Source organism: Miscanthus floridulus, chromosome 11 (genome assembly GCF_019320115.1).
Source record: "Miscanthus floridulus cultivar M001 chromosome 11, ASM1932011v1, whole genome shotgun sequence".
Classification (NCBI taxonomy): Eukaryota; Viridiplantae; Streptophyta; class Magnoliopsida; order Poales; family Poaceae; genus Miscanthus; species Miscanthus floridulus.
Genome location: NC_089590.1, coordinates 88,028,893 through 88,048,259, shown reverse-complemented (window position 1 = coordinate 88,048,259; position 19,367 = coordinate 88,028,893). Strand labels below are relative to the sequence as shown.

The following is a 19,367-nucleotide window of genomic DNA, read 5'->3' as shown; positions in this document are numbered from 1 at the left end:
ACGACTTCACCGCTCACCTGACACCTCGACGGTGCTGCCGACGACTAACAGAAGCATGATATTTTTACAAAGTTGGTAGCGATGCTAAGAGGATAAAATTGTATGGTAAAAAATAAAAACTAATTTGGGCTACTTCGAGAAAACATGTGGCCCTGTTCGCTTGAACTACTTTTCAGTCGAGTCAACCTATTTTAGCTTATTCTCCCCCACAGAACACTATTGAATCAACCGAAACCAGCCGGCTTATATACCAGCCGAACAGGGCCTGATGTGGTAAGCAGGTGTAGCTAGTATTGATCGATTTAATGGTGGCAGTGATAACTAGTACTACTATAGCTAGTGGCGCGTGCCGTCACCTAAGAAATACTTACTATCTCATAAAAAATGTCATTCTCACCTCACTTGCCTACAGAGAAGTCAAACATTTACATCTTTAACCAAATATATAAAAAATATGAATATTTATAGTGCATAATTAGTAGCATTAGATAAAATTATCGAATATATTTTAATAATAAATTTGTTTAGAGATACAAATGGTGCTAGCATTTTCGACAAATCCAATCAAACTTAAAAAAAGTTTGACCGATATGCAACCGCAATGTCATTTTTTGGAACGGAGGGAGTAGACGAGATGTATGGTTGCCAATTGGTTTTCTATGATTTTGACAGATAGATCTTTGCTCGCCATAAAATTGCTCACATCGAATATGCATAACTAAGTAATGGCCATTTAATATATTGTATTTTCTAATAAAACTACTCAAATTTGCTATTATAAAAATAATGTAAAATAATTTATAATTCTACATCTAAATTAGCCACATGTGCAATTATGAAAGGTGATCTAAAGTAACCCTATAAATAGAGATATATATGCATATCAAGTATATTATTCATTCATTAGCAAAAATAATTTAGGGTTATTTTGATTTATATATATGCATATTAAGTATATATATGCATTCATTAGCAAAAACATAAACCATAATTGCAATGTGACTAATAATATTTTTTTATTAGCAAAAACTATAGATAGATGTGACTAATAATATAGGGTTTAGAAACCATATATATATAGAAGCATCAACTATGCATATGCAATAAGTGAGTAGTTAGAAACAAGCTCAATTATGGTTTATATTATTGGTTTTGTATATACTAATACAGATATAAGTGGGTAGTTTAGAAACAAGTATATATGTAATTTATGGTTATTTATACATAATATTCATATTTCAGTTGGAGACTGTCACATCGGGCCCAATTTGGAATTTGGCCTGTAGTGGCCCATGTGCATGTTAATGAGATATTGGGAGGCTAGTCCCTCCTTGGTTGTTTATAGTGGGTTAGACTAATATATAAGGCTTCTAGAGTCCATCCCACCATCCTGTTAACCCTTTTACGTGACGCGATGATAAAAGCATAAGTGTGATGGTAGTAGGTGTGGTTTGCTTAGCGTATAGAGTGGATCTGGGCCGTTATAGAGACTTCAGGGACGTTTGAACAAACATGTTAGCTTATTTTTAGTGATGATAGAAGTGTGTAATTTTTATTATAATTTGACGAGTTACTTAGATTATCTATCATAATTGCGATGCTAATTTAAATCAAAATTTAGGTGTTACTTTTGATTGTGTTTTTAATGGCAATGGTAGGTAATTTAGATGCATATTTTGGGATTAATTTATATTTTCATAATGGCAAATTTGGGTAAATTATTTACATAAAAATAGAATAAATCAAGTAGCTGTTATTATCAATAGCGATTTATCTTTTCTAGCGCGCCTCTTAGATGGAGCCTCTAATTACTAATAGTAGCATACTGTATGACAAGACATTATGTAAGTTGTTATATTATTTAAGGTAATTTTTACATTTTGTGTTGAAACATTGCAACGTACTACATGTAATTTAATTGTAAGAATTGTGTTTTTATTAGAATAATAATAATACACAAAAAGATCTTTAGTGGAGAAAATTCAAAACTATTGTTTATGGCACTGTAGTAACAAAAGGTGCATTGGGAACCTAGAATCGATTTTAATATAATACAAAAGAAAAGTTTTGATTAAAAAGTTACAATAAACACCAGTGTTTTCAACTTAAAGTATAAGTAAAAATTGTAGGCACTAATAAGATACAAATTTTTTTGAAAGATAAGATACAAATTTGAAAGCCAAAAATCTAGATTCATAATAACACGACACACTTGCCAAGTGTTAATATAACTTAAGCTAAAATTTCAACTAAACATATATTCAAGATAAGGAGAGGTGCCATGAAAGCGAGAAAAAAGTATAGATAGAGATGAAAAATATAGAGTAATGATAAATCGATCACAACCAAACAGACATCACATTCTATCGTGGGTAGATATTGTGTTGAAAAATGAATAGCGAGAACGCAAAGGTATATATAAGCAATTTTTTTATTAGGTGCAGGTATCTCATTACGTTCAGCGTTCCTTGAACATTTTTTTCCCAATAGAAAATGTCCATATAACTTATTTAAAGTACTTGCCCGACTGCTACATAACACACTGCCCATTTATTTTATTTAAGCTCGGGCATCTATATATATATATCATCAGTAGGGCAGAATTCCTAATGCCTTGCCGTACTCGACCACGTTGTCGTATATCTCATCCAGGGTGTTGTGCCTGTACTGAAACCCTTCCCGGACCAGCTTCTCCGACGACACGCTCACTCTCGGCCTCTCCTCGTCGTCGTCGCTGCAAATAAAGTGTAAAAAATCAGAGCTGGAAACCCCTGCAAACATATATAATATATCCACAGCGCGGAATTGAGGCCGGCCGTTGCCGTTGCCTACAAATTTGTTTTCACGCGCGAGCTCGACGAGGGCCGGGTTGAGGCTGCTGCAAATGTACCTCCCATTGGCCGCCGCCGCCTCTGCGAGGAACAGCTCGGCGCGGCAGAGGTCGTCGACGTGGACCAGCTGCACCTCGCCGGAGGACTTCTGGATGCCTTTGAGCATGGCGAGCCCTGCCTCGTCGCCTGAAGATCAGCAATCGATCGATCATCCACGCGAACTCTATTGTTTTTTTTTCTTTTTAATTATTAAAAAGCGAAGAATTAGTTTGGCGGCCGCAGGATCTTGACTGACTCACCGGACAGCAAGGAGAGGCAGTCGACGATGCTCGAGCGGGCCTTGGGTGCCGGCGCCGCGCCCACGACGATGACGGGGCAGACGGTGACCAGGCTGATGCCGTGCTCCTCCGCGAACCTGCACGCTTCCTTCTCCAGGAGCACCTTGGACACGCAGTGTGCCTGCAAGCAAGCAATACAGGTCACCATCAAACTGACCTAGCAGTGGCCGACACACGAAAATAGGTAGTAGCATCGATGGAGAATGGGTGCAGAATCATCGGACGGCGGACCCAGGTTGGTGGCTTGTTGGCTCTGAGGTACTCGACGTCGGACCATGAGTCCTCGTCCAGCACATGCCCATGCCCGTCGCCTTGCAGGTCCGGCCTGATGACTGCGGCCACCGACGAGGTCAGGATCACGCGCCGCACCGTCCCGGCCTTCACGCACGACCTCATTGCGTTCAGCGTTCCTCGGACGGCCGGCTCGATCTGCTCTTTCTGCCATCGGGCATCGGCAAGCAGGCCAAAAAGTCAGTTCTTTCTGAAACCACCCTACTGATGATTGGAGTGAAAAAGAGGTATCGATTGAGATCGACACAGGGGATGTTGTCGTATGTAGCACAGAGTCAGAGTGAGTGCCGGTTATGTGACAACGACGACTCGTGGTGTGGTGAGCGTGGTGACGATGTTTGCGCACCTCTGGATCCTGTGCTGAGAAGTTCAGCGGGGCGGCGACGAGGAAGACGTAATCGCAGCCGGCGACGGCGTCGTCGAAGCTGTCTTCTTCGTCCATGTCGGCGCGGAAGACCGTCAGCGGTCCAAGCTGCTGCAAGCCCTTGAGGTGGGAGTTCTTCTGCATGTCATCTGGGGTTTCAGGGAATAAAAAACAAACCAAATCAAGGTCAATTCTAAGCATGGGTAGGGCCGTGGTGGGATTCACAATTACATCACAACCATCACCATCTATCTGCAACAGTAAAAGCATTTGTGCGCCTAGCTCAAAAGCCTCAAATACCATATTCTAGGATTTCTTTATTGCTGTTGAACCATAAAATCAGAAACCTCGTTAAAAAAAAAAAATCAGAAGCCACCCAATCAGAATTCGGTAGTAAAACCGTTGAAATCCTTGTGCTATTTTTACGCACTCCGAAGTTCCAATAAAGGTGCCGTGCCGTTACCTGCACAGCCCGGAATAGCAACAACCACGAAACACTGAACCGAAAAGAGGGGAGAATCGAACCGGGGTTCCTGACCGTCGTCTTCACGGCATAGCCCTCCTCCAGCAGCAACTTGATGAGTGCGGAGCCGATGTACCCGCTCCCTCCAGTCACGCACGCCGTCTTCTTGTTGTTGTCGCCTGCGGACGACGACATATCGCCGGCCATCAACGCAACGCTCCCTCGTCGTCGAGTTGTCGATGCTGCTTGCCGGTGACTGTCGGTCAGTACAGCAGCCTGATGATTGATGAAATTAGTTTGCTAGGACTAGTAGCTATATATATATATATAGTTTCGGGCGAGATTTTATATAGTCTGGGGCGAGATTTGAGAGGACTGGTAACTTTGATCAGCCTGATCGACGAAAAGGCTGTCGATCGGTGAGTACTTTGGATCGAACGGTCCATAGCACGTCGTCCACTTTGATATGATGCACATACTTTGCATCGAACGGTCTAACAACCTATGTAGCACGTCGTCGACTTTTATGTCACCTCTCCAGAAAAAACACGTTGAAAGACCGGGCCTTGTTTAGATTGAGGTTAGGAATCAGTATTTGGTATTGTAGCATTTTCGTTTGTATTTGATAATTATTGTCCAATCATGGCCTAACTAGGCTCAAAAGATCCGTCTCGTAATTTACAATCAAACTATGTAATTAGTTATTTTTTTTTATCTATATTTAATACTCCAACTATGTGTCCAAAGATTTGATGTGATGGAGAGAGAGTGAAAAAACTTGCAATCTAAACCAGGCCTAGGCCTTGTTTAGATTGCAAATTTTTTCAATCTGGACACTGTAGCACGTTTCATTTGTATTTGACAAACTTTATCCGATCATGCACTAACTCGGCTTAAAAGATTCGTCTCGTGATTTACAACTAAACTGTATAATTAGTTATTTTTTTACCTACATTTAATACTCTATACATGCGTCTAAAAATTAATATGATGAAGAGAGATTGAAAAAAACTTCAAATTTGGAGGTGCAAGGCCCTAGGCTCTGTTCGGCTGGTCTCCAGAAAAAACACGCTGAAGGACAGTACCATCTCTGGCACACCTGGTCGCGCCAGCAGTCATGCATGACCAGCGATCTGGAAATTAAAAACTGCCAATGTCTGCTAAGTGAATGAAAAATATTTACTATGTTACAAAAAACTATAGTTAATAGACGAAGTACCTAAATGAACTAACTAATTAATTGCATTAATTAAAAAACTAATTGCACCCTTATGTTTCTCATATATAAGCATGATTAGCAACATGTAAACATGTATTCTAAAGGAACTTTTTTACTATGGTTGAGGAGGCGTCAGGAAGCGTTAGCTGTGTCTATGATTGGTGGGCCCATAAGAGGGAAGGCGTTGAGAGGCGTCAATGAGGGAGGCGTCGGGAGGCGTTAGATATGTTTATGGTCGGTGGGCCCATATGCGCCGTAACGCCTCCAAAGTTGAGAGGACTAGGACTTTAAATAAAAGAGTGATAATTTCTTTTTCGTAGTTTTTTTTAATCAAGGGTAAAACGGTAAATTTATAAATATAAAAATAATGTTGTGAGTAGTATAGTTGGGACGTATGATTGAAGTACTATAGATGAATATTTGCTTTTAAAAAAAAGATGATTTTTTTTTGTCTCTTTAGGGTTCATTCGCCGCCGCCGTCCGCCATCCATCTCGACACGCTGCGCCGCTCCGGCATCGTCTCCGGCGAGATCCGGGCCCGACCCCTCCTCACCAGCCCTCAGCTCCCCAACTCGCCCCATCCTATCTTTCTCTCGGTCTCCCGAGAGGCGACAGCGCCCCCCGAGCGGCGCACCGGCCGCCCCCTCCCCCTCCGTTCCTGTCACCGGTGAGTCCGCACTGGCGGCCCCCTCCCCCTCCGTTCATGGCGCCGGTGAGTCCGCACCGGCGGCCCCCTCCCCCCGTTCCCCTCGCGGGTGAGTCTCCACAGTCTCTTCTCTTCCCTTCCATCTCTCTCCCCATCTCTCTCGATGCGGCAGGGCGGCGGCACGGGCGAGTCTCCGCCCGCCGCTGACTCCAATCTGAGCTTGGCTTCAAGCTCAGTCCCATGTGTCCACATGTAGTTCAGAATTCAGATATGATACTGACACATGCATGTCACCAACACACCCTGCCCAATCATCATCGTTGTCGCCGCCGACCCACCGCAGACTCCAATCTGACCTTCGCTTCGAGGTCAGTCCCATGTCTCCACGTGTAGTTGAAGCCAACGAGCAGCTCCGTCACGGCGGCCTCCGTCTTCCTCTGGTCCGCGAAGTGGAGCGTCTGCAGCAGCAGCACGGCGACGCGAACGCGAAAGCTGGGTGGCCATCACCCTGTTCATGCTTTAGGACGACGGTGCCAAACCCACACCCAGGTATCCTGCTACTACTTGATTATAAGTTGAATTTTTTTGTTACATATAATGCCACTGTTCTTGTGAAGATTCTGCAATCACTGTGTACCTCCATGTTGGTTTTCTTCAGTGACATGGAAAGCTTAATGCAGTGTCTAACCCTATGTCATCATAAATTAGTTAGTGCCTTGGTTTGCTTCCTCGTTCTAAATGTCCACAGCTATATGAAAACTGAACCACAATCTATTGTCAACTGTATGCCCAAAAAGCTTAAGCATTGATCTAATGTAGAAAAAAACTGTAAATTGATACTTGTCAGTGTCAGGTAAAGCTGTGCTATTATTGCTATAGATTTGAAATTAGTCTGTTAATGCTAGCCGTTAATATCTTGGAGGAAAAGGCATCAGCTCATACCTGATCATAAGAAAGAATATCATTTTAAAAGAAACTAACCTGTTAATGGTTTGAACCTGAAAGATGTTCGACCTCTGACAAGGACATATGGACAAGTGACTAAGGAAAAAAACTATTAGTGCTTCAGAAAAGCTCCATATAATTTGCAGAGAAAAGTGTATTAGGTTGTAATGCCTATGGTACCACTGTTATGCAACATCCTCATTGTTTCATTGCAGGTAGAAGTCCTATGGCTTTAGGTCTGTGGACATCTTGATAACTAATTATTGTTTCCCCTTGGGAACAGCTTGGACTGTCAGCCAAATCCAATGGGACTCGCATTTCATATTAGCACATATGAACTTGTAGTTGTGCCCTGTGCTCCTGTTTATCAATCTATTACATCACCAGAGCCTTGTTCTACCACAGCATAATCTCTCTTGGAATGCTAGTATCCCTCGTACTATAATGTCGTAAGGCACACCATAAATTTATATACATTTTGTTCTTTTTTTTCAGCTGAAAAATTTGGAGTAGCTGATCTCCTTCCATTTTTCAATCAGAATATGGAGGAGAATAAGCAAAATGAATCATTTCAACATATGGAAAGCAATGACTTTACAGTGGGTGTATTGGGTGTCCCAACTCATTTCCAAAATGATGGATCAGCCCTATGTTTCTGTATATGTTTCAGGTTATATCAACTATGATGAGGGAGTCCCAGCTGATAAGGAAGAGGCACACAGTTGTACTTTATCACGGAATTCTCCTACCAGATTTACTAAGGAGAATTCTACAAAAAAAATTGTTGTGCACGGAGATGTTATGGAATCGGCTCTATCTAACAAAGAAAGCAAACATTTGGACGGATGGCATGATTTTTCCCAGATATCAGCTGGAAATGAGAAGGACTCGTCTCAGTCATAGTATCGGTGGTGGACAACAACTGACTATACTTAGCATGGAGGTTTCTATTCTGTTCTCAATAAATATACTGCCTTTTCTTCATTCATTGATGGATCCAGTGGGATAGTTTATTCACTGCAGACCAACCAACAAGAATTCTATTTGTTATCACACATGAAAATTTGACTTGCTAATGACTAAAGGATATTTTCGTGTCGTTAGGGTTCATTCGCCGCTGTCTCCGGCAGTTAGGGTTCATTAGCCGCTGTCTCCGTCTGTGTGCCGCCGTCGTTGTCATCAGCCGTTGTTCAGGGTCGGGTCGGAGGATGTGGCGTCAGGAGGGGGTGGGGGAGGAGGGAGAGGAGGGAGGCGTTATCAATGTCATCAGTTTCAATTAGCAATATGCATTTTCTTTTGACAAATATACTGTTGTTCTCTTATCACTGGGTTGTACTGAAATGCTCACTCTTGATATGTAACTGCTTTCATTTGAAGGCACAAGCTCTTGGCAGCAGTAATTTGGAAGAAGAACCAAGAGTATGGTAGGCCACTTCTAGACAGGGCAGCAGCTCAATTTTCAGCAATAGTTTGATCATAATATCTGAAGAGCCATGTGCTTGGGAATCTGCAAGGAGAAGCATATGTGAAAGAACGATCCGGCGTTTCTGATGTCTAAAAGCTATAGAAACTAACACCTGTACTTGTTTGCAGAAAATGATATTGGTTCTAGGAAGCAGTTCACAAGGTGGGCACCCTACACCCTCTGCTCCACCTTTACGAGATGACATGCCCTGGGCTTTGGTACCATCAGGATTTCAACCAGACCATGAGAGCCTACATTTCATTGAGGAGAAGATCAGGGACCTCGAGAACATCAGGGATGAGCTGAAGATCAAGAAACTACAAAACGAGCTGATTGTAGCCAAGAGTGAGCTCAAACAGTCAATGAGAGTGATCAATGGCAGTAAGAAGGTTTTGCTGGATAGTGCTTTGAATCAGCTCAAAGCATACAAGAACCTAGAGGCACTTAGTCAGTAAAGTTATGCCAGCAATTCTAGGGCTTGTAAGGGTCTTGCTATAGTTGCTGCCGCAGCACCATGTTTTGTGAAGGTGCTCTGTAATTTAACTGTGGTTTGCTACTAAGTAAAAGTTATTAGTTATTGGGTCTTTTGTATCTATCAAACCTATGCACCCTTTTTGACTACCAAAACACCATTAGGTGTCAATTTCCTTCCCAATAGGGCAGTTATCCTGCATGACCTTTTGGTGAATTACTGGATCATTTCCTCCTTTTTCTGATATCTGTAAGTGGTCTGAGAGTTAGATGATATCTAAGTGGCAGATTACACAGAAGTTTCAGCAATGGAAAAGGAAAGTGCAGATATATAATCATTTTTTTATTTTAAAATAAATGGGGGCAAAAAAATTGTTGCCACGGGCCAAAGAGATGAAACGATTGCCGGCTGGCCTCTATCGGCTGGCCTCTATCTTCTGCGGTAACCATTGCCGGCGAGATGAAACAATAAAAAAGAGATGAGAAAGTAGAGAGAGGATGCGGTTTGTGAAGGATGCTGTAGGGTTGCTGCGATCAGGAATGAGCAACTACGATCCTACAGGAAAGAGCAACTGCTAAGCCTCGTGGCCCATGTAAGCCCGCAAGGGGAGACAGGAGGCCCAAGATGAGCGGCCCATGAGCATCGTGCATGTGGTGGTGGCCGAGCCCGCCGCCGCGTCAATGCGGTGCCTGGCGAGTCCTCATCGATCACTGGCATTTCTGAACCTAGCCCGCCGCTGTGTCAACGCGTCATTTTTTTTCTTTAGCACTAACAAGGAGTAGTAGTTTGTTGCCACCGCTGGTCGTTGCTGGAGCTTACATCACCGATGCATGGTCTGGAGGACAACGCTTCACTGCTTTCGTCACCTTTTCATGGGTCTCGAGCATTCGGAGCTTGGGTGAAGCGGATCTTGAATGCATCAACGGCAAGGGAGAATAGCTCAATGGCATCGGATGGCTGGTAGACGACGCGAGCGATTCACAACGATTCTCCACGTTCTGCGTTGCTCGCAGCTTCATGATACGTGATCGACGCTGACCGTCTAGCTAACATGGTAGGAAGTGAACCGATCACTCTCATGCCTCGCCAGAGTGATGAACCACTAGCCGTAACATGATAGGAATTAACCCACCACTCTCGGCTAGCACGATAACTCTCATGCTTTGTCTGAGTGGACTCCTAATCTTACACGATAGCTACTCAACCTACAATCTCCGAGGCTAGTCCGGTTGGACCAATAGCCCCAACCTGAAAGGAAGCGAACCGATCACTCTTATATGTACTCCAAGTGTACTAATAGACCTAACATGATATGAAGTGAACCGGTCATTCTCATCTCTTGCCAGACTGATGAACCACTAGGCATAACATGATAGGAACTAACCCGGCACTCTCATGTGTGGTCCGAGTGGACCAATAGGCTAGCACGATAAGAAAACACATGCGATCACTCTCATGCTTTGTCTGAGTGGACTCCTAATCTTGCACGATACCAACTCAACCTACAATCTCCGAGGCTAGTCCGAGTGGACCAATAGCCCCAACCTGAAAGGAAGCGAACCGATAATTCTTACATGTACTCCAAGTGTACTAATAGACCTAACATGATATGAAGTGAACCGGTCATATTCTCATCTCTTGCCAGACTGATGAACCACTAGGCATAACATGATAAGAACTAACCCACCACTCTCATGTGTGGTCCGAGTGGACCAATAGGCTAGCACGATAAGAAAACACATGCGATCACTCTCATGCTTTGTCTGAGTGGACTCCTAATCTTGCATGATAGCAACTCAACCTACACTCTCCGGGGCTAGTCCGAGTGGACCGAACCGATCACTCTTAGCATTTGGAGGGTGAAAAATAAATACAATAAAAAGAATTTGGATATGAATTTGGATAGCCTCCCTAGCGGCAGATAATAAAAAAAATAAATTTTAAAATAAATGGTGGCAAAAAAATTTGCTGCCTCGGGCTAGCACCAGCTAGGTCGGGCTCAACCGCGGAGGGAGCCCAACCAGGCCGCGCCAGCCCGATTGGCCCAGGTGACGATTGAGATAGGTAGTATATAGTTTAGAAGTTCAATATACGATACTTCTCCTGTTCTTTTAAGCTACGTTCTTAGCTGCTGAGCGAGCGAGGTGGGACTAAACCGGGTGCAGATGGCTGACTGCCGTATTCACATGGCTTTGTTGGGCCATGACCTCGTGATGGGTAGGCCCAGCCGCCGCCCGCTCCCCCTCCTCGCTTCATCGCGTGCGCGCAGGCCGCTAGGCCTAGCAACCGCGGTCGAGCGACCGCGCCCCCCGACGCGGTCCCTTCTTCCCCGCTGCGCCGCATCGATCGGGTGAATCCACCGCCGCCCGATTCCATCGCACGCGCCCCCCGAGGTTCCCCGCGCCCGTGCATATAAAGAGTAGGGCCAGAGCACCGCGCCGCCCCCTTTGAACCCTACAGGAGCCGCCCCGAGCCCTAGCCCTAGCCCGCGCACCGCTAAAGCCGCCGCCTGGAGCTCTACCCGCCGCCGCGACTGATCTCCGCCTTCACTGCGTCACCGGCATCTATAACCCTCCACGACCTTCGCAGCGAGGTGAGGAATTTGTCGGTGCCATTCGTGTATTTCTTATATAGGTATTGTTGGTTTGGTTGATGGAAATCGATAAGGTTTTCAGTTGCAAATGCAGTTGTTCTTCACTGTTGCTTTCAATTTAAGTATTCAGAATTCCATACACTGCAGAGGCAGCAGCAAACCTAAACTCATTTCAGATAAACACATACCATACTGCTCTAATCCAAAGTCTACTTGCAATGGATTTTATAAATAATTTAGAGGTGTCTGGACCGCCGCCCCACTTGCATCCTTACCAATAGAAAATTAGAACTTCCAATGGATTTTTAGTCTACTGGATGTAGTTTTAAAAGGGTTTCAATGTAGCATGCCACTTATTCTTGTTTTTCAATTCCTAGGTGTCATGGATCGTAGCAACAACATGCAACGAGTTCGGAGGTCCCTACAAGAGGGGGAGGAGATGGTTAGCAAACAGAAGGCGGACTGGCACGATATGGATTTAGATATACAGCTTGAACGTGTCCAAGCTGAAATCAGGAGGAGAGAACAACGATGTAAATATGACAACTACATATCACTTCAGCGTGCCGAGCTGGACAAAGCGGTAGAGACTAAGCATTCTGAATTGGCCAAAAGAGTGCGGACAGATCAGATATCCCTGCTGAACAAAGCATTAACTGATCAGCATGCCACCTATGCCCTGAAGATAGAGCAGGAGCGTGATCTCTCAAATGATGCCTTACAAAAGGTAATGTTTAAGTGTGTTCACTGTTCTGCATTATTCTTTTATCTTGGTTAATAGGTAGAGTAGCATTAATCACTATCCATTTTCTTTTTTTCATGTTAATATGTACAATAGCATTTTTCTTTTATCTTGGTTTGGTAGAGTACCTCTCTTTGTTCAGCTTTTGGAAGTTGGATTTTTCTTATTATTAGGTCTGTACCCAAATCTTTATCAATCTTGTAATCTTGTATAATTATTAATACAACACTTGTACAAGCATAACATGATTTCGTACTTTGATGTAGCATACTTTTTAGTCTACTGGATGTAGTTTTAAAAGGGTTTGAATGTAGCATGCCACTTATTCGTGTTTCTTACAAAAGGCCCATGAAGAAAATGATGCCAATATAAAGAACGAGAAACAACGCTATGAGTCGATGATTGAGCAGGCAAGGGCACAATTGGCAACGTTGGAGAATGAGCGCTTAAAGATGAAGACCCTCATTGAGTCCTTCATCCAACGAGAGAAGGTCCGTGCCAACATGAATATAGAGGTAACTACGGTACTCTTTTAATTTATATTATATATATAACCATCTGAATGCCCCACTTGTTTGCACTTTCAGGTAGAAGATATGATATATATACCACGGAGATACATGTTTGTAATAACTAATAACGAGTGTGGCCCGGTATATGATTTTTTCATATTATTTTGGTTACTCGTTGATCTGAAATGTTTCTTATTAGTCTAATCTATACATGCAGCATGTGGTAATGCGCTTTAAGATTCACTCCGTGAAGGAAATTTATTCAGATCTACAGAAGTACTACGACAGTCGAGAAGAATTGGCCGAGTTTGCAATTACAGAGCCAGCCACCATTGAGTATTACATTCTGTCACAGCATTTGACAGCTTATTTTGGATACAAAGGAGATGCACAGTTGTACTACCTGAATCCTGTTCCTGGGAGTGAGCCATCAACTGCATTGGTAAAGATTGACAGACAAGAAGATGTAGACAAAATGGTGGATGCACATGCTCATGAAAGGACAAAGATTTGTCATCTGTACATAGTGAACGGAGTTGGATTTTATGATGAGGACGGCCGTCCATGGCAGCCTGATGACGAAGGCCATCCATGGCAGCCTTATGAGGAGGACCGTCTATCGGGCAGCGCTGATGAGGAAGCTGAACAAGACGACATGTCTCCTGTGATGAAGAAACGACGCGCTGATGAGGAAGCTGAACAAGACGACATGTCTCATGCGATGAACAAACATGCTTCTTAGCAATTGGATAGTTGGAGTTTGGTCTTTTACTTGGTCACTTGTTCTACTTTTCTAAAAACTGAATGCACTTGTTCTTGGTCTTTTATTTGGACACTTGGTCTATTAGTGTTGCAAGCTGCTACTTTTCTGAAAACCGAATGCATGTTACTGTGATTGTGCAAGCCGATATTTGGACACTTGGTCTATTAGTACAGTAACACCAGCTTGTCTATTTTTTCTGAATTGACTTTTTGTCGCTGAATTGACTTTTTGTTGCTTAGAACGCTGAGATAGCTGAAGCTGTCATTGGAGCTCTCAAAGGGGAGCTTGCAGCTTCTGCAGTCAACGCACCAATGGTTCCTGGTGAGGTATGAATCTTTCGTTATCTGCTTACCCCAACTAATTCCTCATGACATTTAATATGCTACATCTATTCGGTTCATGCAGGTGTTGTCAGAGCTTGCACCTTTTATTGTGCTTGTAGGTGGATGTGAGCTTGGAAGGAAGCCTGATCCTTTGCAGGCAGGTTGATCAACCAGGTATGATTGGGTCAGTGGGAAGTGTCTTGGGTGAAGAGAACGTCAATGTCAGTTTCATGAGTGTTGGAAGAATTGCTCCTCGCAAGCATGCTGTCATGGCGATTGGTGTTGATGAGGAACCAAGCAAGGGCACACTGACAAAGATCGGGGAGATTCCAGCAATTGAAGAGTTTGTCTTCCTCAAGGTCTAGGCGCAAAGCGCAAATGTATGTTTGAAGTAGGCATTTGTAGATGTAGGCATAGGTGGCTGAACTTTTGCAGATGTAGGCATAGGTGGCTGAACTTTTGCAGATGTAGGCAAAGGTGGCTGAACTTTTGCACATGTAGGCTTAAGTGGCTGAACATGTGCAGTTGTAGGAGTAGGCTGAATAAGAAGCCGCACTAGCTGTCGGAGTTCCTGTTTTTTGACACATTGTTAGATAATGAAGCATGGATGGGTAGCTAAAATAAGTATTCTCATGCTGGTTACCTTGATTTCCATTTTGATTTGTGCATTTTCAGTTTCAATCTTACTCACCCTGGAAGCTTCCAGTCTCATTTCTTTTTTAAACCTAGCAAACTCCTCATTTTGTGATAGTATTTTAGTACCAAGTTTGTATTCCATCTCAATAGTTTTTTTTTCCACTTGCAGTCCAAGGTGAGTTTCGGTGTCGTTTTTCCATTCTTCAAGGCTTTTCATCTACATAATTAGGATATAATGAATTAGGCACACAGAGCTTGGGTACATAAGTAGAGGCCATACTTACTTTTTGGTTGCTTAGACCCTCCTCGCGTACTGGTGAATTTATCATGTACCCCTCATGTGCATATTTTGATTGTCGCGCTTGTGACATTGATTCTTCTGTTGGTTCATTTTTTTGATGGCTGGAGTGACAAACACGGGGCAAAATAAGCTGCAAACAATTAAGAAAGTTAGATTGTACGCATGACAACAGCATCATATTGATGCTATGTTTGGAAACTTACAGTTCCTCCATTTATCCCCTTCTTCATAAAAGCCTTCGTTCGAGCATTAGCATTGGTGTCATTCCACATCACCATCCGTGGTTGGATTGTCTGGTCGTACTTGACCCCGTAAGTGCTGTCCTCAATAATGACACGCTCCCGGTACCAACACTGTGAACAAAATGAAGAAAACACGTAAGATAAAAAATAAACACTGTTTATAGGTGTTGGTTGTACCATATAGAACTCACCTGTAGCAGAGCCAAATTGCCCTTTAGGGTGGCTTCTTTTTGTGTGTTGTAAGTATGGCATGAGTTTAATAAATGGGTCAGAGTGAATTGTCCCCAATTAAATTTCCGAATGAGTGATACATGTTCAACAGCTTGTATATAACTATAACTGACATGGGGCTGTGTATTTGGTGCTAGAATGACACCAATTGTGAACAAGACAAATGCTCTTTTGAAGTCATCATCCGGAGTTTTTGAGTCACGAATCATGCTTTCCAGATTCCTTAACTCGAGCTTGTGGTTTGCATCGGCATACCTCTTAAACAATTCATTTTCCACAGTTTTCTCTTCACTGGTCTTTGTTTGCTCTACATATTCGTCTACATCTGCGCCTTCAATTCCCAGTCCCATTATGTCTCTCACATCCTCTGGATAAATAGTAATATCTTGATCACATATTTTGAAACATTGGTTGTTGACTTGGTATGTTTGTGCAACGTCCTTTATCATTATTTTCCTGATACTCATCTTTGGCATACGAAGCAGCCCCCCAAATCCCATATCCTTAACAGCAGCCTTGTGTTCTTCCGATAAACCACGTACGACTTTTTCAAATCTTGTAGGTGAGTGTGTTAAATGAAAAGACGCAGTCTGCAGCAACCAGTTGCTCTTTGATAAGTTGCTAAAAATGTAGAGGCAACTTACACAAAAACTGGAACTGGATATGGAGATTACCTGATCGTTGTTGTCACCTCGCTCTTTTGTAGTACTACCCGTGGTACCATTGGCATCTGCATCAAATTATGTGAATAAGAAATGTTAAAGTTGGTGAGAGAAGTAGTTTTTACTTTGCTGATTAACAATGAATGCTGCAATTGTAATCTGGTGATAGATTGTCACTGATCCTGTGTTTTTATTTTCAAGGATAGCAGCAATGCAACAGCAGCCGAGCAGTAGCATTAGCAGCCAAGGAACAGCAGCCGAGCAGTAGCAGTTTCACTATTATCAGCAGTTGATTTGGTGGTAATTTACTGTAACAAAGCAATACACACCGTGGTGAGTGTGCCATCTACCTCTTGCAATTTAGTGTCCATGTACTGTGGCTTTGACAAAGATTAGGAGTCTGGTGGTTCATTGTACTGTACAGGATGCATTGTTTAATCTGATTACCAAATTTCATTTGAGTTTATAAACTCCAATGACAGATCAATAAAAATAAGTTTCAGTAAGGTGTGCTAGCTTTGTAAATTGGGTAGGATAGCATCAAGTTTTTCTTGCAAGAGTTGTCACCCAATAGAGATCTTATATATTCTTCCTAATAAGCAAACAAAATACCAATAGATATCGAGATTGCATGTGATTGCATCTTCTGATTTGTAGGACACAAGCGCTTCTGCTGTAAGAGCAAATGCAATTGGTGATTTTAAACTCCAGGGAGATGGTGATGGTCACAACTCAGGGGAAATGGGGGTTTCTGGTCTTGACGAAGAGCCAACTTGACCTGGTTTGGTGTCGAAAGGATCAATCAATGAAGGTAGACGCCTTTCTGATGATGCAATTAAAGGGATGGTAGCATCATCAGGAAAGAAGCATCTATTGCGTACAGAGGTATGTTTTGTGGCTTCTTGAGTTCAAAAGGGAAATGCAAGATTTGGAAGCAGATCACTAAGCATTTTATTACTCAATTTGTTCAGGTTGAATCTATTCTCAAGGATTAGTGGAAAAATGAAGCTAGGTTCTGCATGTTAATTTCTAACTTCCAGAAGAATACGTTAAGTGAACCAGAAAAGAGAAGGGGCTATGAAATGTTTCTGTTGAATAGTCTCCTCGTGGGACCAAATAGATTCCACCCATCACCTAGCTCTAGTCTTGGAGTAAGTATCTCAGTCATCTAGCCGACTGAATTTTGTTCTAGAGTTGACTTAATATTTCGAGTTTGTTGTATATGGTACATGTATGCTGTATCAACAGATAATAAATGTCTATTTACACTGGAATGATTTCATATGTAGCACAATAGTGATTGGTTGGAAAAAAACAGGGCAAACTTACTTGTAATCTTTGCCTCATTTTGAACCCAGTTGGCGATTGCAGTCGGAGTACGAGGCTGTCCTCCATCTGCCGCTGTATCCATAGTGCCAATTCCAGACGATGGATTACTCGGCTGGCCTCTATCTTCTGCCGTACCCATTGCCGGCGAGATGAAACAATAAAAAAGAGATGAGAAAGTAGAGAGAGGATGTGGTTTGTGAAGGATGTTGTAGGGTTGATACGATCAGGAATGAGCAACTGCGAACCTACAGGAAAGAGCAACTGTGATCCTACAATTACGGAGGCCACGTTCTCCAGTGGAGAGTTTCCAAACAAGAGCACCCTACCGCTAAGCCGCGTGGCCCATGTAAGGGGAGTCAGGAGGCCCAAGCCGAGCGGCCCATGGGCGGCGTGCATGTGGTGGTGGCCGAGCCCGCCGCCGCGTGAACGTGGTGCCTAGCGAGTCCTCATCGATCACCGGCATTTCTGAACCGAGCACGCCGCCGCGTCAACGTGTCATTTTTTTTTCTTTAGCACTAATAAGGAGTAGTAGTTTGTTGCCACCGCTGGTCGTTGTTAGAGCTACATCCCCGATGCTTGGTCTAGAGGACAACGTTTTGCTGCTTCCGTCACCTTTTCATGGGTCTCGAGCATTAGGAACTTGGGTGAAGCGGATCTTGAATGCATCAATGGCAAGGGAGAATAGCTCAATGGCATCGGATGGCTGGTAGACGGCGCGAGCGATTCACAACGATTCTCCGCATTCTGCGTTGCTCGCAGCTTGACATGATATGAAGTGAACCGGTCATTCTCATCTCTTGCCAGAGTGATGAAGCACTAGGCATAACATGATAGGAACTAACCCGCCACTCTCATGTGCCATCCGAGTGGACCAATAGGCTAGCACGATAAGAAAACACAAGCGATCACTCTCATCCTTTGTCTGAGTGGACTCCTAATCTTGCACGATAGCAACTCAACCTACACTCTCCGGGGCTAGTCCAAGTGGACTCATAGGCCCAACCTGAAAGGAAGCGAACCGATCACTCTTACATGTACTCCAAGTGTACTAATAGACCTAACATGATAGGAAGTGAACCGGTCATTCTCATCTCTTGCTAGAGTGATGAAGCACTAGGCATAACATGATAGGAACTAACCCGCCACTGTCATGTGTCGTCCGAGTGGACCAATAGGCCAACATGATAGTAATTTGAACCAATGACTGTAGCCACGTGTTTTTAAAAGTGTGATCGCGAGTTTTTCTTTATTTTAAGTTCTAGCTTTTTACTATCAATTAGTAGTTTAACTCAAAAAATTAGCTACATAAAAATTGGATGTGAATGGTGACAGCCTCCCTAGCGGAAGATATAAAAAATATTAAAATAAATGGTGGCAAAAAAAATTTGTTGCCACAGGCCAGCATCAGCTAGGTAGGGCTCGACCACGGGGGGAGCCCAACCAGGCCGCGGCAGCCCGTTTCGCCCAAATGAGTAGTGAGAGTAGGCATTGTATAGTTTAGGAGTTCGATCCCTGGTTCTTCTCCAGTTCTTTTATGCTGCGCTCTTAGCTGCTCAGCGAGCGAGGTGGGACTAAACCGGTTGCAGATGGCCGACGGCCGTATTGACGTGGCTTAGTTGGGCCACGACCACGTGATGGGCAGGCCCAGCCACCGCCCGCTCCCCCTCCTTGATTCATCACGTGCGCGCGCAGGCCGATAGGCCCAGCAACCGCGGCCGGGCGCACGCGTCAGCGACCCGGTCCCTTCCCCACTGCGCCGCATCGACCGGGAATCCACCGCCGCCCGATTCCCGCGCACGCGCCCCCCAAGGTTCCCCGCGCTCGTGCATATGAAGATTAGGCCCAGAGCACCGCGCCGCCCCCTTTGAACCCTACAGGAGCCGCCCCGAGCCCTATCCCTAGCCCACGCACCGCCATAGCCGCCGCCCGGATCTCTACCCGCCGCCGCCGTTGATCTCCACCTTCACCGCGTCACCGGCGTCTAGAAGCCTCAACGACC

The 19,367-nt window shown here is 43.9% G+C and overlaps 1 protein-coding gene and 1 long non-coding RNA gene across 3 annotated transcripts; one reads left to right on the top strand and one right to left on the bottom strand.

Moving 5' to 3' along the window:
• Positions 1-2,589: 2,589 nt before the first annotated feature.
• On the bottom strand, positions 2,590-4,628 carry LOC136491511 (anthocyanidin reductase ((2S)-flavan-3-ol-forming)-like). Its single transcript, XM_066487840.1, has 5 exons — positions 4,350-4,628; positions 3,807-3,973; positions 3,401-3,607; positions 3,131-3,290; positions 2,590-3,017 (listed from the first exon to the last, which is right to left on the bottom strand). The coding sequence occupies exons 1-5, from the start codon at positions 4,492-4,494 to the stop codon at positions 2,590-2,592; spliced, it is 1,107 nt and encodes a 368-aa protein (XP_066343937.1). The 5' UTR covers positions 4,495-4,628.
• On the top strand, positions 4,337-8,751 carry LOC136491513 (uncharacterized). 2 transcript variants are annotated; one of them, XR_010768066.1, is made up of 5 exons: positions 4,337-4,549; positions 5,967-6,261; positions 6,496-6,701; positions 7,768-8,040; positions 8,202-8,315. It is a non-coding gene; the product is annotated as an uncharacterized lncRNA (long non-coding RNA). The 2 variants fall into 2 exon arrangements; XR_010768065.1 differs by lacking the exon at positions 8,202-8,315 and adding an exon at positions 8,475-8,751 and having other exon boundaries at positions 5,967-6,701.
• The last annotated feature ends 10,616 nt before the right edge of the window (positions 8,752-19,367 follow it).

Bases quoted from the DNA above. Each gene is read 5' to 3' on its own strand.
- LOC136491511 (XM_066487840.1), bottom strand. From the start codon at position 4,494: ATGGCCGGCGATATGTCGTCGTCCGCAGGCGACAACAACAAGAAGACG. The intron at 3,974-4,349 runs GTTCGATTCTCC...CTGAAACCCCAG, and splicing joins GACGACGGTCAGGAACCCCG to ATGACATGCAGAAGAACTCC. The intron at 3,018-3,130 runs GTGAGTCAGTCA...GCTGATCTTCAG, and splicing joins CTGCCTCTCCTTGCTGTCCG to GCGACGAGGCAGGGCTCGCC.